Genomic DNA, 22,331 nt, shown 5'->3' with positions numbered 1-22,331 from the left:
CTATGCATTGCCCGACGCTGAACAAAGGTGGGGTGTAGAGTAATAAGTAAAATTGCTCGAATACAATTGTGTGACATCAGCACAAGCACAATGCTAAATTCCCCAACCATGACAATCAAAGACCTCTCCAGATTCTCTCGATAACGGTTGCAGCCCCCAACACTTTTTCCTCATTAAGTTTCTTTCCGATGACTTGGACGTTGATGGGATGGCCTTCCATCGCCTTCACGTCATACAGATCCCAGTTCCATGCGTCCAGTTCATTCCTCGGCTGATATGTTTTTAGTACGCCATCTACAGCCACTCTTACTTCATCAACAGGGAAAGTGACAGCTGGATAGTCGAGCAAGTTCCAAATCTTAGTATACCCAACCCACCGCAGTCTTCGGTGTGGAACAGCTGGATGCGGTGTAGTGGGGGCTAGGAGAATATCAACTGGCCTCCCCGATGGAGACCGAATCGCATTCCACTTATCAAGGTATCGTTTTTGTAGTGCTACCTTCTGCTTATTGAGCTGCCAATACTCGTAGACAGAGATAGCCTTGCTTCGGTTAACTAGTGCCTCAACATGTGGTATGAATGGTTCCCCAGCGACAGCAATGTCACGACGGATATCCTCGCCGCCGTCAACAGTATAATACTGATCCATGAGTTGGATATATTCAAAGTGATCTGAAGCATCCCAGATGACAACTTCGTGGCCCTTTGCTTGAAGTTTTGCTGACAACTCACGTAGGGCTCTTTCGATAGGGGGGTGAATTCTCACCACCCCATCATCTAGAATCAAACCGACCACTATGGGCCGAATTTGTATCTCCTGGAACGTATCCTCATTCCACGGAAGGGGGGTGCACTTTGGATCTAACTCCCACGGTTTAGCGTCAGCAACAGACCGACTCACATAGACGATAGATGCTAAGTCGCGAGCCATGGGGCCGATGGAAGAGGGGACGTGCTCTTGTCCTTCTGTTGAGACAGGAACCCCTAGGTACGGTAATCTGCTGCTCTGCTTGGCAGTCAGCACGGGACTTTTCGTCCTGAACCGTCAGCCCAGGGCTAAAACGTACCGTGGGTTTGAAGCCGTATAAGCCCATGATGCTTTGTGGAATCCGGGTACTTCCGCCGATATCCGTTCCAAATCCCAAGAGGGTGCCATGTAATGCTAAAAGAGCCGCTTCTCCCCCTGTCGAGCCTCCTGGAGTCAGCCTAGGATCGCGCGGGTTGACCGTCAGACCCCAAAGAGGGTTATCGGTTTCAGCCCACTTTGTTTGAGGTTAGTCCATAATAGAACACCTGTTAAAGATCAAGCAAACAGACAAACCATAATGCTTTGGGGCAAATTCGTCTTCGCTAGAATAATTGCTCCCATATTCCTCAGCATCTGCACTAGAACTGCATCTTCCGTAGCGGGGGCAAAAGAACGCCCTACATATCCCAAGGTAGTATCTACACCTTTGATGTTGAACTGGTCCTTCAAAGTGACTGGGACACCATGGAGTGGTCCTTTGAGATGCCCGGTTTCCTGGAAAGCACGATCCAAAGCTCGAGCCTGGGTCAAAGCATCTTCAAAGACCACTTCTGTAATACAATTTGTCTAATGTTATCAGTCATTATACATATTTGCGTATAACTGCCCCGTTGCGATAGGCATAACCCACCAATTGTTGTGCGATTACAGCCCTGTAAAGGTGAGAGATTAGCCGCACTCATCCATATAATACGAATTTCAGCAATGTAACAGTCACCTTCTAACGTAAGCAAGAGTAACCGCCTCAACAGTGAACTTTCCTGTTCTGAATTGGTCGACCAAAACCGATATATTGTCGATATCAGTGATTTCTTGAATTTCTGGATCGCTATGGATACGGGAACGTTCCTGGACATCGTGGACCTGGGGTAGCCGTTGATCCAAATCGGAGACCATGTAGGGTTTCAGTCTTTCATTCCGTAAGGAGTGTTTTCGAGAAGCAGTTTGCTTCCATGTTTGCGGTTTGTCCATTTTACACAAGAGTTGTATATGCAGATAGATTGTTGGGAATACACGGCGCCAGACAGTCCCGAGTTACATACACAGTCTACAGACTGGATCACGGGCCATAAGCTTATAGGACACGGCCGTCCAAGGGCATTTATACATTGTTCAGCCCAAGTAGTGCATTAGGCTGTAATCTCACTTTGGGGGTTATCAGTGGTGACCCCAATCACCTTGATAATCAGCGATTTGGGGTAAGTTATCTCGTACTACGTAGTTGGCCCTTTTTGAGGTGGAGACGACTGGGGAACGGCATGATTGCCGAGGAAAAGAAAGCCACTTAACACGAACAAATCCTGAGGTGTATATTTTAAAGGACGTTATTGTAGGTATCAAACCAGATTGACTATAGGCACAGCCATGTCTTGTTCCCAATACTACTACTATAAAAGGGAACAAGTAATGCTCTGGTCCGTAGGGGTCCAGTCACAGTGCGGGATCGCATGTTTCACCCAGACCTTAGTGGGTGGATCCAGTTAGGAGCAATAATAAACATAACATGAACTTGGAAGCTGGTTTGTGTAGAAATCATCATGATAAAAAGTTTTTTTTTATTTTATACAAATCATAGAAAGGGGGAGGAAGAGAAAGAATGATATAGATTACCTCATTTGGTAAACTAAAAATGCTTCTAATGAGTAAATGATTATGGTTAAAAATGTGTGTTGTATGTGGAATCGTAACCTAAAACCCCGGATTTTGCAGAGACTATGTATCGTCGTACTTTTTATTTTTTTTATTTTTTTATTTTTTAACCTCGAAAATGTGAATAATAACGAAAGAAATAAGCATAAGAGTAGTAGGATTTAGCATTTCTTTTTTTTTTTAAAAAAAAAGTTTTTCCTTGATTTTTCTTATTTTAATTTGATTTTGATTTCCCTTTTACTACTAAAACAACCTTGGAACCTAAGAGTGACGGCACTAAAGTTGAGACAAATACGTTACAGTGGGTTCATCACGCGGGGCCTCCACGACAGGCGATTTTTTCCTCATTTTCTCTCGTTCTCTTGAATATAACAAGCTGACTGATGGACGGGGAAGTCAAGTGTGAGGCATTGAAATGTTTCATCCTGGTATATCATTGTGATTGTCCCTCTTGCTCGCATACCTGCTAGTTTCCTGTCCTCTATCGCCCCCTTTTGTCCCTCCGAGAACATGCCATCATGAACCCGACTTCGGATGCCACCACGACACCCCCGATGACCGGTGCCATCCGGACTGAATCCCGAAGGAAGACATCGGGGGCTATAGCGAAGAGGGCCTGCGACCAGTGCAAATTTCGGAAGATCAAGGCAATACTTCCTTCCCCTTTCTCTAGATTGTTATCAGTTTCATTGCACCTCCCCTGCCCTCTGCGATTTACTTCTGATGCTTGAGCGGTCGGTCGTCGGTATGCTAACCTTCTTGATACCGCACAGTGTAGTCTATCGCAACCATGTAAAGCATGTGTGTCTATGGGTTTTGAATGCACCTTTTTTCAACCCCAGAAAAAACGGGGTCCAACTGGACAGTAAGTTCACTAGAATAATGCTCTACTCACTTGTTGAGTTATTGCATAGCCTGACCACTTCGTTAGTCGTGTATCGCAGATCCGGCAGCAACAAACCCATGTGTTAAGCAAAAATCCCCTAACCCCACAAAGTCAAGTCAACTCTAGCGCCTTTCCTACCACTTTCCCATATCAAGCAGAGCCTCCTCCGCGGGAAGAGGGTCGACATGATGCGACACCATGGCCTATTTCTGGTGGCGATGTTTCCGTGCCCGTCGACCTTGCGCAATCCCATGCGACGGCGGCGGTTGCTCCTGGTTGGGGTGTAGATGCTTCGCCTATGGCATCTCATAGTCACAGTGCGATAAGCTGGAATGAGAGAAGCGATGTGGAGTACTGGCTGCCGGATAATTTAGATGCTCAAATGCCCATTTTTGATTTCCCGGGCACTAATATTTACCTAAGGACATCTCTGCCCTCTATCATTCAGAATGATGCGGACTCTTCGAGTCTGCAAGCACAGAGTCTAGAAACACATAATATTCCGGCTCCTGTGCCGGATGTGGATGTTACCAAGCAAGAACCAAGTCATACAAGAGCGTTATGGCCCTCGTCGATCGTGGAGGCAAACATGATTCCATGGATTGACGTCTATTTTGATCGCCTGCACCCGACTTTGCCAGTGCTGAATCGGTCTTCGTTGTTCATCCGGATGCTATCCCATGAACATCGTAAAAATCCTCAGTTTGGCTCGATGTTGCTCTCGCTGTGCGCTTTCTCGCTTACCCAGCCCATTGAGATAGATGAGCGACCCACTTCTCAATCTCGAGCTGGCCAGGCCAGGCTAATGATGACCGAAGCTACAAGAATGAGAAGCTGCTCTGATTTCGGTGAAAATCCGACTATCGAGGCCGTTCTCACAAGCTTCTTCCTATTTGGATGCCTTTTCGGTAGTAATCAGCACAACGCAGCATGGCTTCGTCTGAGGGAGGCTTTAGATCTCGCCGCTACATTGGGGTTGAACGACCCAAATTCCTATCGCGATCTACCTGGAGACGAAAAGGGTCAGCGTTTGCGAACTTACTTAGTTTTATCTATAACGGAGAGGTATGTATCTCTTACGCACTTTACCAACCATATCCTTGTTACTTAACTGACATTAAACAAAGAGCGTATGCATTACAGCGTAGGCATCCGATTACCTTTTGGGGAAAGCCTGGCTTTAGTATGCGTTCTGTGCATGATTTTATTCATAACGCCACGCATAGTCTTGTTTCCGGTATTATAGTTCATAACGAGAAAGATGCTGAAGGAATGATGGGTTTAGCTCGTTTGATGGAGCTCTTTGATGCTGTGGATGAGGATGTCGTCGATTGCTGGAACCGGCGGTGCAGCATCGACTCTGGTTATTGTGAAAAGCTGACCGAAGCCAAAGCTTTGGCTATCCACCAAAACCTTAGTCGAGTGAGCGAGTCTGAACGATATAAGGGATACGACTGGTTTGAACGTACAAAATCAGCTTCTGGAGAGACTCGCAACACTCAACCAGCAATGGGGTTGAGAGAAACACAGTGCGCGGATGTTTTTATAACCAAGAAGTGGCTTCAGAATCGCGTATGGGTTCTATGCTCCACCCATGGCCTACTGAAGCCTTCATCCGACCACCATGAGCTCTGTTTCAACTATTGTGTTTCCGTCGCAAAGGATACGCTCAAAATCTGCCAGTCATTGAGACTGAGCTCCATGGAAGCACATGGGATAGGCCTTGTGAGTCAGAAGTTATCCCTAAATTGCATTCGGTTACATGGCTCATATAACTAGGTCGAAAAATTGTACGACATCGCTGTCAGTGCCATCAGTGTATCGTCTAATGTCCAGCTCTCTCTAGGGAATGGTTTTACTCTGATACCACCCGTAACCGAATCGATACCGAAATCAAGCGTCTCGCCACCAAGTTTTCCAGGATCCATGCACTCAGGCGCCACTACCACGCTTCCTCAGTCCCTAGCAGAGGATTTCTTACTTTTGCTCAATAGCCTTCGAGGTGGGAATCACCCTTACCTGGAAAGATACAAGGCCTTCTTGAGCGCCTCGAACATCAGGAGCAACACCTATAGTAACTGGTCCTCACAAGTTCAAACAACGCATACTCCTAGCGGTGCTTAAATGTTGCTTATGCATTATCTTTGGTTTGCTTTTCTCCTTTCTGGGCTTCGGCGTATTGGTGGTGTCCCGGTTAAAGGCATGCAAGGAGTTCTCCCTCGGTCTTACGGAAGAAACATATTGAGTCGGATTACTCGCTGATTATTGAAGCCGAAGCCAACTTGATTAGTTGGCTTGATTACATGTTATAGCTGGATCAAGTGTACCAGTGTATACCCAGATTATGACCGGATGGGGATGCGCCACGAATACGGGGAGTTATTATACATCTTAGTTCTAGCCTGTACTATATAGATACATCATGATGAGGATAATGTATAAAACGGTGCTAAGCCACATTAGGAGAAGGCTTCGAGAGGTTCGGATCTGTCCTTAACTGGAATGAACTTTCATAGGTCCGCCATTTCCAGGCCGGAACACCTGCGTCGTACAGTTCATCAATCTCTGCAAAGGTGCGGCCTTTGGTCTCAGGCAGGAAACAAAATGTGAAGACTACGATACAGCACATACAGCCGGCGAATATAAGATACGCCTTCGCGCCTAGGTTTGCTGCATCTGGCGCGGTCAGCCGAGGGACGACAAGCGTAGTAATTACTGTGGTTGTCTGAGCGCAGGCAATGGTGTAGGCCATGGTGTGGTGACGGAGTTTAGGCGTGGCCATCTCTGAAGGCATCAAGGTCGACAGTGAAGAAAACGACGAGGCCCAAAAAAAGTTAAAAGTTAGAGATAATGCGACAATTGCTACACCAGAGCGCTTGTCTTTGCTGAATGCTAGACCTCCGGCTAGAGCGTCAATAACAAGCAACATGCTCATCCCCACCAACGCAGTAGGACGGCGACCGGCTCGATCGATTACGAAGGGTGCTGCTATAGTACCGGCAAGGGTACAGCAAGATGCAATCACCGTCAAGGAGAATGCATCCAAGGTGAAGGAATCCTCCATACCTATCTCCGTGAGGAAAACTGTAACGTAAGTCGTCGAGAGTATTACTCCAGAGACCTGGTTCAAAGAGAAGAACGATCCAGCTGTCAGGGTTCGATGGAGGTACTTCCTCGAAAATATCTCCCAGAACTTCACATTGGCCTTCATTTCACGTTCCTTTTGTTCACAGAGCTTCATTATCTCAAGCTCGACGTCAACCTGCTCTTCGCTGAGGCCACGGAGTTTTCGCAGGTTGCTACGAGCCTGTGCCAATCGACCCTTAGCGACAAGCCATTGTGGGCTTTCAGGAAGAGGTAACGTGCAAATAAATAGTAACACAGGTAGAGCACACTGCACGGCCAACGGTATCAAGTATGACTCTCTGCCCCCTCGCTTTTTAGTCTCAGACACTACAACGGTTCCGATAACTCCCGCTGCCACGTTCAAGATATTAATTGATGTTACACTTCTACCTCTCATAGAAGCGGGAACCACCTGTTAAGGCATTAGTTATAGGGGTCTATTTCATACATTGCAATTACATACCTCCGAAAGATACAAGGGAGCGGTGCCATTGGCGATGCCCATAGCAATGCCATTTATGAATCGTCCAGCCACGAACGCCGCCAGGCTGGGGGCAAAGACTTGAAGCAATCCACCACTAATGGAGATAACGTACGCCATCAACACGGGCCATTTTCGGCCAAAGCGAAAATTCATGGGCGATGCTGCGAGACCTCCGAGAATCGAACCGACCAGCGGGACCGAGAATACAATGTTCTGGTTGTGGGCGGTTAAGGTATATCTACCAGTTCTCGGATTGGGTCCTTGATACCTCTCGACCTGAGGAGTCGATTCCATTGTTAGTGGGATTGGCGGCTTAGCTCCCCGTCAGAGGTCGACTTACAAAAGGATGCAGCGCCGCAACTGGCGAGATAATCTTGTCGTCAAAGCCAAACAGGAACGACGCTGCCCCAAAGACCACGCAAGCCACCAATAAGAAGACATTAACGGTCCTCTCTTTCGAGAGATGATGGGAATTGGTCGTGGTCAGGTCTAGATGTTGCACATCACTTGTGTCGCTGCCCACAGTCGAGTGAATGTCTGTATCTACCCCTGACTTTGAAGTCGGACAGGTCATCTTGAGCGATATCATATGCATGATAGGGTGAGCACAAAAATTGAAAAATAAAAATCAAAAAATGACTATTACTAACTCCGCAACGAAGAGTTGATTATTTTGTGGGTCTTCATTCCATTTCCTGGTGGATGCTCTTTTCCCTTCTTCTTGTTCTTTTCCTCTCTGTAAGAAAGAACGAAGAGATTGAGTCTCAAAGAACGGATATTGGTGGAGGTAAGTGCCGTGGATCGTCTGGGGACTCAGCGGATCAGGAGGAATAGTACCTTAAGGGGCGTGGTGAGACATGGATATGTGTGGGATATATACCGTGACCCCGGATCTTGGGAGATTTAGGTGAAAATTAAACGTTGTATTGCATTCCAGTTTCCAATGTCCATATCTTAAAAAGACGCTTGAAAGTTTCAATGCTAGGACTGAAAACAGTAAAGTCTAAAGTAGAGCTACGTATTTGGAGAGAATGGAGCCAATCATCTTAGAATCAGGGAGGTATGTCCCACACAAGTCCATACTAATACCTAACTCCGTCGTACCTACGTAGTATGTACCTAGTACTAGTACAGTACATACCCAACGACGCAGTACTAGTAGAGGTACCATGCTTACTAGTACGTAGTAAGGAAGGGATATATTTAAAAGGGCAGTATTTATATATAAAGAAAAAGGGATCCACTGACCTTCAGACTCTTTAAGTTTCAATAGACTACACTTTATATTTGGAATATCCTTGGCAAACTCACGACTACTCAAATGTCCACGCATGCCGGTATCGGTATGTACACATATGTACGGACAATCTCATCTGAAGCCACAGAACTCGTTTTGGTTTTGGCATGATTCTTTCTGTGATCATTGTTAAACCGGTTCATCAGAAGTAAGAAAATCCTGGGGAGGAGATTACTCGTCATACTATACTTATCCTATAGGTACTCATATCTATTTTTCATATGTCTCACAGCATTGCCACTGACACTTCTTTTTCTATTTTTTTTTTTCCCTTTCCCAAAACCGATGTACTGAAATCCGCCTAGCAAAGCCCCAGGGGGTGGGATCCATCGGTTGCAGGTTCCGCCACTGTGTGCGAATACTACTTTGTACTCTGTAGAATACCTCGCCGATTTTTCGGTTCCATCAATGTTTGCGAAACAGCCAGGATGGACTAGCCGATCATTTCACAACTAGTGTGTGTCTCCGACCGAGCCTGTCATCCATGCGGGATCAATCCCCAAGGCGAATTCTCCGAGAATCCTCCGTCCGCTTCTTGACCGGTGGTGATGAGTATTAAAACGAAGAACAATTGCCTTCCGAGACAAATGCCGAGAGGCAGCGCCGGTGCCTCTGCTAGAATATTTCTTTGTCCAGAGCTTTTCAAAAGTTCCAGATTTCCACAGTTGATATCGCAACAACCCGTTTATGCATACCTGCACCACCATACTATAGGCTTTCTGCCAATCTACCAAGACGTGCGTGTCTCACCAATCGATCGGCGTTATCTTCCAATCAGCTGGGCTCCTTGCGACGAAGGGGCTGAGCTAGAGACTGATTTCGCAAGAGAGACTTTCGGTTTTGGGCTCTTGGTTGGCTATGTTCCCCGTCTATACTAGTCGCCTAATAACCAGCCGAATCAAACCACATGCCAGTTCTCGCAGGATGCGAAGGGGCCGCAATCCCTGCTAATTTGGTGTCCCAGACCCAATCATACAATTCTAACCTGATTGAGAATTCTTTATCGTGTGAACAGCAGGTTACGTCTTCTCGTCATGTTCTATACTCGCGGCCATTGTTTCACCTAACCGCTCCCCGCGGCTGGTTAAACGACCCTTGCGGCCTTGGATATGACCCTGCGACTGGCCTATATCACCTATCCTTTCAATGGAACCCGAAAGGCAACGATTGGGGGAACATTTCCTGGGGACATTCAGTTTCACAGGACCTAATATCCTGGAAGACATCCCCGGAGCCATGTCTAACACCTTCAGCCGAGTACGATAGTTGCGGCATATTCACAGGCTGCTTCCGGCCTTCTGATATCAACGGGGTTGCCGGGGCTCTCACGTATATATACACTTCGGTGAGGCGTTTGCCTTTGCATTATACTTTGCCCTATGAGGTTGGAAGCGAGTCGCTCAGTATAGCTGTTTCGCGGGATAATGGTGTAACATGGCAGCGTCTAGACTCCAACCCAATTCTACCGGCGCCTCCTCCCGATCTTAATGTGACTGCTTGGCGAGACCCTTATATAGGAGTGTGGACAGCAAAGCAAGGTGAACACGACAATGACATATTGCCGCCTCTCAGTCTCTCTGGGTTTCTCTCCGGAGGAATCGCGGGGCGAACACCAACAGTCTTCGTTTACTCAGTCAATCCTGATGATCTTAGAGAATGGACGTATGTGGGGCCTCTGGTCAACGTTGGGCTAAACTTCCGGCCATCTAGGTGGTCGGGCGACCTGGGGGTGAACTGGGAAACCACAAACTGGGTAGTACTAACCGACCACGAAGGAACCACGAAAAACTTTATTATTATGGGCGTAGAAGGGTGTTTGGTGTCTGAGAGGGAGCAGAAGAGGGTCTCTCGATCGCAGCTATGGATGGCCGTAGACCCCCGTCCTGAACAACCGAAGAGCGAGCCAATAGATGCCCTCACAGACTATGCATTTTCCGGAATATTCGATCACGGATGCGCCTACGCCGCTAATTCCTTCTGGGATCCCGTCACGTCACAATATATTGTTTATTGCTGGATCACAGAAGAGGATCTTCCAGATGGCATCCGGCATCGACAAGGCTGGAGTGGTGTGATATCTCTCCCACGCAGTCTAAAGCTGACGACATTGCGCAATGTTACAAAGACACGTCACTCGAACCTGAGCGATGTTACGTCTATTGAGAAGGAAGCCAACGGCGAAGGGAGTTTTACAATCCGGACGTTAGGCGTTGAGCCGGACCAGAGACTGAAGAAACTCCGCGGGGAAGCCCAGAGCATTACGAATGTCGCGTTATGGGACCGGCAACATTGTGGCAATTACTTATCCTTGACAACATCACGGTGGGAGCTAGAGGCCGAGTTTGCGGTCGGGAAGCTGTGCAAGCTGGTGGGGATAGAATTTCAGCACGACTTAGGTATGTCTTCATTGTCTGGGTTGAGGATTTGCCCCAATCACCTTAGCCAGCATAGCTTTCTACTGTTTCTTAAGCGACTGACACCGATTCCTAGATCCTCGTAATAGCACCGTCCTAGCATGGGCACCATGCAGTGAGACATTCTCAATCCACAGACCTCCTCCTTATGACCCGGGCATCAACCATAATCCAGAGATCGCACCGCATACCTTGTTTACTTTTGCAGATGAGAGCGGCATGGAGAAAGAAGAGACACTTCGGATCCATGCATTCCTCGATCGAAACGTGCTAGAAGTCTTTGTAAATGAGAGAACAGTCATCTCAACACGTATTTACACGCCATGTGTCGAGTCTGTCAGTCGTCTACGATTCTTTGCTGAATTAGACCCCAGTGCACCAAATCTGAAGCATGCTCCTGCTGTTCTCCTAAAAGCGGATTTGTGGGATGGACTGGAAGCATCATGATTTGTACAATTAGAATAGATAATGTACATATGACGCGTTATGACCATTGATATCACGCAACGAGAGAGAAGGACATCTTTTATCATCATTACCCAGCTTCAGAGTTGAAGGGAATGCATGGATATCTTAAATTCCAACCCCTAGACGCCTTCGCTCAACCGACCGGGAGCCAATACTCCCTGCTAAATAAGGTATAAATTAGAATCCCAAGCGCTTTATCTTTTCCTGTATGGGTCCATTAGTCATATGCCTTCCATTTCGAGAGAAACAAGGAAAAGCGAAACCCATTGACTGAATCGAATCCATCATCCGTCTGGGTGTTTAGGGCATAACATATCATGCTTGACGATCTACCTGGGTCTGCCACCCGCATAGCAACATGTATCTTTCACAAAATAGCTATGATGGCGCTGAATCATACCGTCTGTACCTTTACCATACTTCCCACAATGATTCAGATACGCAAGGCCCATCAGTGCTCACACAGCGGTGTGAACATCCACCTATCCTAGTTAGCTAGACGTTAGACGTTAGAGATTGTACTGGGGGGTCTCCATTCACGAGTAATGGTCGAACATGATGTATCATGACGCCACCCAAGATAGACCACTCACCCACTAACCCTAGAATTATGTCTGCTCTATACAAATATATATACAGCATTGAAGATAAGGTGAATATGTTAAAGATCCGACTATTATTATATTGTTCTTACAGCCCAACTATGGTGATCTGTATTAGAAAATGGTCAAGCCATGCTGTTATCCTGGACCGCATATGTATTTTATATATATTCTATGCTATATATGCACGAAATCTTTAAGTATTGACATGAGAATCCACCCAGTCTTCGGTGACAAACTTTCTCTGTTCTATTTCAGAGAAAGAAAGGGGGCAGACAGACAGAGAAAGGCATTACATACCCACGATACTGGACATGTTAGTTCTCGTTCATCATGACTATTGGGAGTTTTGTACTGTTGACAAGAAGAGACCTCTGCTGTTCATTCATACGCCCCGCAATAGAAATTGGTATCATTGATTTTCATTAACAGACTTCGAATATGACCCGGCAGCCAGACGAAGAAAGGAGAAGGCAAAGGCCATAGGGCATAGGAAGAAGAAGAAGGTCAGATATTAAAAGATATTAGGGGAAAGAACGCGAATCGCGCGTGAACGTTCATCTTGCCTGCCAGAATTTCCATCCTGGCAATGTAATCTGACCATCACGCTGATAGATTCGCCAGTAGTAGACCGGAACGCCAGCAACAATAAAGGCCACAACTATCAAGGTTTGCAAGGGCTCTGCAATGACCGCTCGACTGAGAAGGAAAATGCTAACGCAGCAAAAGATGATAGGAGTTGAGATCCATGTTTGGTACGGTCGCTCCAAGTATGGTTCTCGAATCCTGAGCACAATCAGGCCAAGGACGGTGAGAAAATAGAACGTGTAGCCCGCAACACCGTAGAAGGTGACTAAGGTTTTGAATTCACCGACAATGACATATACCAAGGTGAGCGCGCTGTTCAGGGCCATGGCATTGATGGGTGTGTATCCAATTCGAAAGTGCTCACCAAAAAGGCGTGAAATGGATTGGCGAGCCCATGACCGGCGCTGCAGTCGATTGCTTGCGGAAGATCCTCGAGTCCAGAGGTGGCCAAATATTGAAGGCAGATAACCTTCCTTGCCGGCCGCATAGACCAATCGCCCGCTGGTAAAAATCGTCGCATTGAGCGCCCCGAAGCAGCTCGCGGAAACAATGAGCGCGAACACGAGAGCACCGGCTTTTCCAAACACCTTGTCGCCGAATTGAACAGCGATGGTGTTACTTGCCTCAATGGTCGAATGCGGTAGGACTAGGAAGTAGGAGATATTCGCGAGTATATAGCAGAGAATGACCAGAGGCATAGCAGTATGAAGCACACGCGGGAGGTCACGATTGGGGTTTTTAAATTCACCAGTCACGTAATTAGTCTGTATCTTATCAGTGACGGTGACTTAGGTATAGAGAATTGGCTATAGAAGTAAAATATCACATACGTTGTCCCAGCCATCGAAAGCCCAAAGGCCGGCGTACAAAGCGACCGCCCAGGCTGATATGTCAACACTGGTATCTTTAAACCAACCTGACTTCCATTCTTCATTTGCACTCCCATTTGATGAGAGGCCCGTGATCGCCACGACAACGCCAATGATGGTGACTCCAAGCAAGGCGATGAATTTAAAGAACATGAATACGTCACCGATGCGTGCGGCTAATCTTGTGGAAATACAATTCAGCAAGGTCACCATCAAGACTCCCCCAAATGCGACGGCTTTGTTAATCCATGGATTGACCTGCTCGACCTCAGCACCGACCACAGCCCGAACAGCGTATTCCCCGAATATGATGGCAATTATGGCAGCGCTGCCTGGCTTCAGCACAAGAACAGCACACCAGGTGAAGAGGAAGCCTGCCAACTCTCCGAAAATCTTTGCTAAGTATACCTGAGAGCCACCGTTCAAAGGAATCGCCCCCCCTAGTTCTGCATAGCTGGCCGCCCCCGTCCACGCCAACAGACCTGCAACTACCCATGCAATGAGGGACGCACCAGGGGACCCCGCGTTCGCATTGACCTGACTCGGCGATGAAAAAATCCCTGAGCCAATGATCAATCCGACCACAAGGGATAGGCCATTCATGTATGTTAACGTCTTATTCCTTTCCAATGAACCATCGGCGGCCCCGCTTTCACGGTCAAGTGCAGAAGGCGCGCCTAGCGGAGCATAACCCCCCGCCGTCTGCGACAGGGGAAATAATGTTCTCCCGAAATCGAACGCAGAAGATACCGAGTAAGAACGGGCAGATCTAGGCCCTCCAGAGTTGAGGTTTGAGTGTACATGGGAATTCGAGAGAGGATCCTCATCTTCGAGGGAGAGCTTTCGGGAGGACGAAATACCGGAGGGGGAGGAGCTGGAAGACCTTGCGTCCAATTCGGGCGAGGAGGAGGCGAGAGAGGCGAGCTCTAGAGAATCGCGAGGCGCATGGCTATTAGCTGACCTGCTTTCGGAGTTCAAAAACACCATTGTGGTTTAAAGGAGTCCGGGCTTGAGAGTAATAAGAGGAGCGGGAGTTCAATGAAAACAATCCATGCCAGGTTAGCTGCGACAACGAATAGAGAAAGAAAGACGAGCTTTCCTTGCTTATTTGTAAGCCCCTCTGTATGAAGACAGAAGTAACCGCAAGATATTCTCGTCTTTTGGCTGAAAGAAACAGGGAGAGAAAAAGACCAGCTCCAATGCTGTAGAAGAAATGCAGTGATCGTCGTTCTACCAAATCAGGTCTAGCGTTCTTGTGCCCCCAGATCTTTTCCGCAATTACGGAGTACTGAGTGAACATATGAAGATAACCCGTCCTTCCCCCCCCAACGATCTCATGAAGCCTAGAACATCGGCTCGGACCTTATCTTTATTCAGTTCACCGTTTCCCCTCTATAGGTCGGTTGGTCGGATACGGAGACGCCATGCCTTCTCTTCCTCTTCCCCTGCATCGTCGCCGTCGGAACAATGCCCTTGGCTTCGAGTCGCTATTGTGACTATCGCAGCAGCTGGAGTTGGTGCTTATATCAAGTCCCGAGAAGAATCGAAATCCACGACGCTGAACCCCATCACATTTACACCCTATTACCTAGTTTCAAAGGAGCCGGTGTCGTCGACTGGTAGTATTTTTACTCTCAAAGCGCCCAAGCCGGCCAGTGATAATTGTCAGGTCTATGACGAAGCATGGAAGACGGGGGTCTGGAGTGTGATGTTCAAACAGCCGCAGCTACAGATTGGAAGAGACTATACACCTCTCCCTCCTACGTCGGTCGAAGAGGATGAGTCGCTACGGTTCTTCATTCGTAGGGACCCTTTCGGCGAAATGTCACGGTATTTGCATGGTCTGGACATGGGAACTCGCATAGAGATGCGAGGTCCACAAATTGAGTGCGAGATCCCTGTAGATACCCAGCAAATTCTCTTTATTGCTGGTGGAACTGGTATCGCTCCTGCCTTACAGGCAGGACATACGCTCCTTCGCCGCACGGACGGAACACATAAACCGAGGATACACATCCTTTGGGCAAATAGGAGACGAGACGACTGTGTTGGTGGAACAAATGATAATATCATGACGTCTAGATCGCGAGCGTCCTGGTTCTCCGGCTTCTTAAAGTCACCACCAGCCGACCCATCTCCGGCTGACCCCGTGAAGAGTACTGCTCCTTTCCCTTCTCTCATTGTCAGAGAGCTCGAGGCTCTCAAGTCTCAGTATCCGGGACAGATCACGGTGGACTATTTTGTTGACGAGGAAAACACATTCATTGGGAAGAAAGCTATATTAGACGTTGCGGACTCGGCTACCCCGGTTGAGGGATCTCAGAAACGCAAGATGATCTTAGTCTCGGGACCGGAAGGCTTCATTAGCTACATGGCTGGACCAAAGCTCTGGGCGCAAGGTATGGAGCTTCAAGGACCGCTTCAAGGGATCATCAAGGAACTTGACCTGAAGGATTGGGCTGTGTGGAAACTCTGACCACGACCTTCCCAGACGGTCAAGTGGTTGTAAAAGAGAAAGGGAAAAGCTAGATATCCTTCTTTTGTATTATATTTTGTATTGTACTTGTATAGAAGGACGGAGTAGATATAGAATGATTACCTAGTTGTCGAAAACTTTTGACTCATGACCTCCGATCGCGGAGAGTCTTGGCGCACTAGCCGCTTTTCCCGGCGGCTTCCCCAGAATGAGAAATAATGCGCTTCTTCTCATTCGCCAGACTTTCTCGCAAGAAAGGTCAACGCTTGAACGTCTCCTGGCAAGAATGGCTGTAGGTCCTTTCTACCGTATAGTCTTAGTTGTCTAGCTGATCCCATGCAGTCTCGATTGATGCCATCCGGTGGCCCTGGCAGGCGCTGGGCATTCCTGCGCGTGCCGAGCACTCCTCAACGACGTGCGTTCGCCTCCACTAGGTTCTACTTCCAAGATATTTTCCAGTCGCAATTGGAGGATCCCTCATCAGCTGCGGTCTACTCCTCCCTTCAGGCGTCGAGAGCTGTTCCGCAGACACTCACAGAGAAGATCGTTCAGAAATACTCCGTTGGTTTGGCCAAGGATAAGTTCGTCAAATCCGGCGATTATGTCACTATCTCGCCTCACCGGTGTATGACTCACGACAATTCGTGGCCTGTTGCATTGAAATTCATGTCTATTGGTGCAACGAAACTACATGATCCGAAGCAGATTGTGATGACGCTCGACCACGATGTACAGAACAAGTCGGAGAAGAATCTCCAGAAGTATCGTCAGATCGAAGACTTTGCCAAGCACCAGGGGGTTGAGTTTTATCCGGCCGGAAGAGGTATTGGGCATCAAGTCATGGTCGAAGAAGGCTATGCTTGGCCCGGTACTCTTGTGGTCGCTTCCGATAGCCATAGTAACATGTACGGTGGCGTCGGCTGCTTGGGTACGCCAATAGTGAGAACGGACGGTGCTAGCATCTGGGCCACTGGGAAGACATGGTGGCAGATCCCGCCGGTTGCAAAGGTCACTTTAACCGGTGTATTACCACCGGGTGTGACCGGCAAGGATGTGATCGTCGCTCTTTGCGGATTGTTCGATAAGGACGATGTTTTGAACCATGCAATCGAATTTACTGGCCCCGAGGAGACTATGCGCAGTCTATCGGTAGATGCCCGGTTAACGATCGCCAACATGACGACAGAATGGGGTGCCTTGTCTGGACTGTTCCCAATTGACAATGTATTGAAAGGATGGCTGAAAGGCAAGGCTACAACAGCAGCCATGGGGCTTGCGGAGGGTCCCTTCAAGACCCTAGCCCCCCAGCATTTCACACACCCGCTCCTCGAGCAGCTGTTTGCCAATCCTCTGACTGCTGACAAGGGCGCCAAATATGCTAAGGAACTTTTCCTGGATCTTTCTACACTTTCCCCTTACGTTTCCGGTCCAAACTCGGTGAAGGTTGCCACGCCTCTCAAGGACCTCGAGGCCCAGAATATCAAAGTTAACAAGGCATACCTCGTTTCATGCACCAACTCCAGGGCTTCAGATATCGCTGCAGCTGCTAGAGTCTTCAAGGAAGCTGCGGAAAAGAATGGTGGCAAAGTCCCCAAGATTGCCGATGGTGTTGAGTTCTATGTTGCAGCTGCATCTATCCCTGAGCAATTAGCTGCAGAAGAAGCCGGTGATTGGCAGGCCTTACTAGATGCCGGAGCTACGCCACTACTGCCGGGATGCGCACAATGTATCGGGCTGGGGACCGGTCTCTTAGAGGCTGGAGAAGTAGGAATCAGCGCCTCGAATCGTAATTTCAAAGGCCGTATGGGTAGCACCGATGCGAAAGCATACCTTGGTAGCCCCGAAGTCGTTGCCGCTAGCGCCTTGACCGGAAAGCTCAGCGGGCCCGGCTGGTACCAGGCGCCGGAAGGTTTGACTGAAGTTGTGCGTGGAGAAGGAGACGGAATTCGGGAGGAGGATCGCATGCTTACCGCCGAACAAGCCTTGGAGAAATTGATCGGCCAGATTGATAATCTGGTTGCCGATGGTGAGAAGCAGTTTGCTCCAGAAGAGAGTGAGGAGTCATCCGGTGATTCTCTGACGGAGGTATACCCTGGATTTCCAGAGCGTGTCTCGGGTGAAATTGTTTTCTGCGATGCAGACAACATCAACACCGATGGTATCTATCCTGGCAAATATACCTACCAAGATGATGTTTCCCAAGAGACAATGGCTCAGGTCTGCATGTCCAACTACGATGCTCAGTTCTCGTCGATCGCCAAAGAAGGTGACATTCTAGTCACTGGTTTCAACTTTGGCTGTGGAAGCTCCAGAGAGCAGGCAGCGACCGCCATTCTGGCAAAGAAGATCCCGCTCGTTGTGTCGGGAAGCTTTGGCAATATCTTCTCTCGCAACAGTATTAACAATGCCCTGATGGGTCTGGAGGTTCCCCGTCTCATCAACCGTCTTCGTGAGAGCTTCTCCGGAGAAGGAAGTGACAAATCCCTCACACGCCGCACTGGCTGGACCCTAACCTGGGACGTCCGAAGAAGCCGTATTGAGGTCCAGGAGGGAGAGAATGGTCCCAAGTGGACACACCAGGTGGGTGAACTCCCTCCCAATGTGCAAGAAATCATTGCCAAGGGAGGGCTGGAGAAATGGGTCAAGAACGAGATCGGGGCCTAAACAGTTTACTGTCGAAGTCGCTGGACATTTCTCAACCTCAAATGATCTTATACCCGAGCATTGTGATCCCCTTTCCTGCATGGATAGAATTTTCCTCTTTTTTGTCCCCTACCGCGGATTTATTTTCTAGTTGCCAGGTGCGGTAGACGGTTTGGGATGGTTATTCATGTACAAAAGAGCGGTTTTGTTGTGTATTTCGAATAATGTCTCTATATACTGAGTGACTCTCATCATCGTCATTATTATTAGTATTGTTATTATTGGTTCAATCTCGACTATGGAGGTGGCTGTAAAATATGAAGATGCACTGCCTGTGCGACTGGCTTGGTGGCTGTGTTTCGGACGATCGAGCTGGACCCCATGTCTTGTCAGCCTACATATCTTCTCCGCTGTAGTTAATTAACATTCCTTTACCTATAAATTTTCCTAAAGCCGATTCTTCGATAATGCTTTGGGTTTGGGGTTCGACCCGTCAACGCCGCAGCTGTGGATTTGGGGACGCTTTTCACTGTCAGCATCGATACAAGTCATGCTTTTTCTCTTCTCCTTGCTCTAAGGATAGTCTTCTCTCCCTAGGGTAGATGTGATCTGCATGCTATCCATCGCCTTTTCCTCTTAGTGCTTCTTAGGGTGTCAACGTGTCTGCCACGGAAACACCCACGACCTGTCACGACACTCCTCTTTCCTTCATATCATCTAATGATACTTTCGTTGGAGAGGAAACGGATTACGTTCCTATGGATCCAGGTTCTATATTTGGCGTGATTTCTGGCGCAGTTCAGCTAGTGCAGGTCATCACACAGACCGCTGCGGGGTTGGCGACGTTGCGCGAGAAGTTCAGCCACGCAGATCTCACAATTCGGTCACTCATTGGAGAGTTGGTGACCATCAAGTCTGCCATTACACAGCTAGATGAGTGGGCAAGATACAATACTCGCGACACAGCTGAAGAAAATGAATATGACGAGGGTCTCTTTGTTGCGCTGGATGGCTGTCGGGCCGTCATGGACGTCTTGTCCGATCAGGTCGCTGCCCTCACCAGGGGCAATGACACACAGTTTGGGATAGGTACTCGTGTAAAAATTTTATGGAATGAGGACATAATGCGAGCCCATCAGGACAGGTTACACGCTCAGGTTCTCGCGCTACAACTCTTGGTGCAGGCCTGTCAATGGTGAGATTCGATCTACAGGTTAATGACCGGTAAATTTGGGCTGACCCACCGCAGTCGATCGACGTCTGAGCAAGTCGAACTACTTCGCAAAGCGGAGAACCGTCAAATCATCCAGAAGGTTGCCAGTGACACAGCGACACTTCGGTCCTCAAGCAGCTACGCAGCCTCCCGCGCCGATAGCTCCAGCCTGAGTTATCGCCAATCTTCGTCCGGAGATACTATCTTTGACTTCGATCGAAGACTACTTTCCTCTCCCCCTTATCGTCGTGTACTCCATCGTTCATGGTCAAGAACGGAATCACAATCTACTGCTAGTAATGGCAACGAAAGCCGGAGTACCGATGAAGGCTACGGCAGCGGTTCGGTGAACAGACCAAATATGCCACGGGCAAGCAGTCTTGTACTGCCAGTTCTACCATATGACACAATCCGCCCGGGACATGGCCATAGTAAGAGTGTATCTTTCAGACCCTCTAACGTTCAGCCGAATTCAACACAATTCCAGAGATGGCAATCAGACTCCACGTCCTCTTCCCCCATCAGCCGCTCTTCGAGCTCCAAGCGGGAAAAGATTCGTGCAGCATTCCGGCAACTAGGTCGCTCTAAGTCGGTGGCTCAAGCTCCCATACGAGCCCTAACAGGCGGGTCAACGGCAGCACGGCGGATCAATGGACGAGATATGCATACCAGCATCGACCTTACAACACCCGAGGGAGCCGCTGCACCACTTATTGTCAAGACAGCCCAGTCAGGCTCTCGTTCGGATGTTGAGAGGCTTATAGAAAGTTGCCATGATATTGAAGCCTGCCACGTAAATACTCGAAGAAATGCATTACTGGTGGCATCGCACTGTGGGAACGAAGAAATCGTTGAATTGCTCCTTCAAAGAAACGCTCGGCTGAATGTCACCGATAAGTCAGGGTCGACTGCCCTGCACCTTGCTGCCTCTCGCGGTCACTGTGAGGTTCTCAAATTGCTTCTTTTGGAAGGCAGCGACACGGAAGCCCTAAATACTAGGGGCAGAACTGCGCTCTGGCTTGCAGCAGAACGTGGACAACTTGAAGCCGCAAACATCTTGATTGCTGGTCTAGCTAAGGTTAACACGCGCGCTGAAAACCAAATGACTCCGCTGCATACTGCCGCAAAGGGGGGCCATGAAGCTGTTGTTGAATTTTTGGTTTTGAATGGCGCCGACTTGGAAGCCAGAGATGGAACGATGATGACAGCACTGCACCACGCCTGCGAAGAAGGTCACTTAGGCGTGGTTGAGCTTCTTCTTAACCACAAGGCGAACATCGATGCGGTTGGAAGTGATAACAGGACGCCCCTTATCTGTGCCGCGGCGATGGGCCGGTTGCAGGTGACACAGGCTCTGCTAAAGAGAAAAGCATCCACTAGACAGGTCGATGATGCTTCCATGACAGCGTTGCACTGGGCTTCTTACAATGGACACACAGAAATTGTGGACCTTCTGAGTCAGAAGAAAGACATTCTAGCTATGACCAACATTGCCGGTCGGTCAGCTCTGCACTTGGCTGTCCTGAATTCTAAATTTGCCGTGGTGGAATTGCTCCTTCGCAAGCGTGCTCCAATGGAAACGCAGTGCCATTCCGGGTTTGCTCCGCTTCACTATGCTTGTATCACTAAAACTGATTATACTGGGATTGTGAAGCTCCTGCTCATCTCGGGCGCCAATATAGAAGTGCAAACGAAGGATCAACAAAGGCCAATTCATCTCGCCGCAGCTCGCGGATCTATAGCATTGCTTAACTTACTTTGCGATAAAGGCGCATCTTTGATAGCTCGAGATGCCATTGGAGACCGGGCGCTTTGTGCAGCATGTCGGTATGGGCACACAGCTGCAGTTCAATGTCTCCTAGATCGGGATTCACCTCTATCTCTACCGTACGACGATAAGTTGCAGGAAGATTCTCCTCTTTGTTTGGCCGCAATAGGAGGTCACCTGCCCATTGTAACACTTCTGCTTCAGCGTGGCGCTTCCGTCCTAAAAAGGGATGAACAGGGATGGCAGCCGTATCATCATGCAGCACATTACGGGCATGTAGATGTTTTGCGACTCTTGCTGTCCTGTAGTCCCACGGGATGGGTCATGGAGGGAGCCGGTGAGGGCTTTACGACGGAAAGGATTGGTTTTTCACCTTCTGCTAATATCTCCGAAGAAAAGAAGAACGAGATACAGGACTTGTTGAGCGAGTCACGACGGCGGCCAGTGGCAACGACCCAGAGCAGTCCGCCCAGGATCCCTCCATTTATGGGTGATGTGACGCTGAGCACATTGCCGATAAGGGGACAAAATCGGCCTTCGGGGCTGGCTGGAGATCAGTATGGGCCGTCCATAGGACAAGCTCCAGTTATTCAAGAGTTGCCCGGGACACTGGAACAAGGCCTGCCCGCAAGTCGATCCGCTACCCCGGAGCAGATGCGCCGTGATATGAGGCCCGGCCGTGACTCTGACACCCTCCTGCAGGCTCTGCCAGAGCAGCACATTGCCACACCTCACACTCGGTACCTTCAAGATATAGCAGAAAGACCGCAAAATGTGGTCTCGACCTATCATTTGCAGAATGGTGTAAACTCGGCAGCGG

The 22,331-nt window shown here is 48.6% G+C and overlaps 8 protein-coding genes across 8 annotated transcripts; 5 read left to right on the top strand and 3 right to left on the bottom strand.

Annotated features, from left to right (window-relative positions):
- Window positions 1–115: 115 nt before the first annotated feature.
- AO090701000035 (uncharacterized protein) lies at window positions 116–1,999 on the bottom strand (the record flags this gene model as incomplete). The annotated part of the gene is made up of 5 exons (XM_023237498.1): window positions 116–1,006; window positions 1,068–1,262; window positions 1,322–1,594; window positions 1,659–1,680; window positions 1,746–1,999. 5 exons carry the CDS (start codon window positions 1,997–1,999, stop codon window positions 116–118), a joined length of 1,635 nt encoding a protein of 544 aa, XP_023091974.1.
- A 1,487-nt stretch (window positions 2,000–3,486) lies between these two features.
- On the top strand, window positions 3,487–5,687 carry AO090701000036 (CeGAL family transcription factor; the record flags this gene model as incomplete). Its single annotated transcript, XM_023237496.1, has 4 exons — window positions 3,487–3,542; window positions 3,609–4,628; window positions 4,712–5,288; window positions 5,343–5,687. The coding sequence occupies 4 exons, from the start codon at window positions 3,487–3,489 to the stop codon at window positions 5,685–5,687; spliced, it is 1,998 nt and encodes a 665-aa protein (XP_023091975.1).
- Window positions 5,688–6,012: 325 nt separating this feature from the next.
- AO090701000037 (uncharacterized protein) lies at window positions 6,013–7,747 on the bottom strand (the record flags this gene model as incomplete). Its single annotated transcript, XM_023237495.1, has 3 exons — window positions 6,013–7,101; window positions 7,153–7,449; window positions 7,514–7,747. 3 exons carry the CDS (start codon window positions 7,745–7,747, stop codon window positions 6,013–6,015), a joined length of 1,620 nt encoding a protein of 539 aa, XP_023091976.1.
- Window positions 7,748–9,377: 1,630 nt separating this feature from the next.
- On the top strand, window positions 9,378–11,331 carry AO090701000038 (glycoside hydrolase family 32 protein; the record flags this gene model as incomplete). The annotated part of the gene is made up of 2 exons (XM_001822880.1): window positions 9,378–10,866; window positions 10,961–11,331. 2 exons carry the CDS (start codon window positions 9,378–9,380, stop codon window positions 11,329–11,331), a joined length of 1,860 nt encoding a protein of 619 aa, XP_001822932.1.
- Window positions 11,332–12,511: 1,180 nt separating this feature from the next.
- On the bottom strand, window positions 12,512–14,398 carry AO090701000039 (putative amino acid transporter; the record flags this gene model as incomplete). The annotated part of the gene is made up of 2 exons (XM_001822881.3): window positions 12,512–13,306; window positions 13,373–14,398. The coding sequence occupies 2 exons, from the start codon at window positions 14,396–14,398 to the stop codon at window positions 12,512–12,514; spliced, it is 1,821 nt and encodes a 606-aa protein (XP_001822933.1).
- Window positions 14,399–14,747: 349 nt separating this feature from the next.
- Window positions 14,748–15,887, top strand: AO090701000040 (cytochrome b5 reductase family protein; the record flags this gene model as incomplete). The annotated part of the gene is made up of 1 exon (XM_001822882.1): window positions 14,748–15,887. The coding sequence occupies one exon, from the start codon at window positions 14,748–14,750 to the stop codon at window positions 15,885–15,887; it is 1,140 nt and encodes a 379-aa protein (XP_001822934.1).
- Window positions 15,888–16,223: 336 nt separating this feature from the next.
- Window positions 16,224–18,551, top strand: lysF (homoaconitase LysF; the record flags this gene model as incomplete). Its single annotated transcript, XM_001822883.3, has 1 exon — window positions 16,224–18,551. The coding sequence occupies one exon, from the start codon at window positions 16,224–16,226 to the stop codon at window positions 18,549–18,551; it is 2,328 nt and encodes a 775-aa protein (XP_001822935.3).
- A 737-nt stretch (window positions 18,552–19,288) lies between these two features.
- AO090701000042 (ankyrin repeat protein) lies at window positions 19,289–22,005 on the top strand (the record flags this gene model as incomplete). The annotated part of the gene is made up of 3 exons (XM_023237494.1): window positions 19,289–19,674; window positions 19,744–21,875; window positions 21,926–22,005. 3 exons carry the CDS (start codon window positions 19,289–19,291, stop codon window positions 22,003–22,005), a joined length of 2,598 nt encoding a protein of 865 aa, XP_023091977.1.
- Between the last annotated feature and the right edge of the window lie 326 nt (window positions 22,006–22,331).

This window comes from Aspergillus oryzae, chromosome 5 (genome assembly GCF_000184455.2).
Source record: "Aspergillus oryzae RIB40 DNA, chromosome 5".
Taxonomy (NCBI): Eukaryota; Fungi; Ascomycota; class Eurotiomycetes; order Eurotiales; family Aspergillaceae; genus Aspergillus; species Aspergillus oryzae.
The sequence above is the reverse complement of the archived record's forward strand: the minus strand, read 5'-3'. Positions and strand labels throughout refer to the sequence as shown.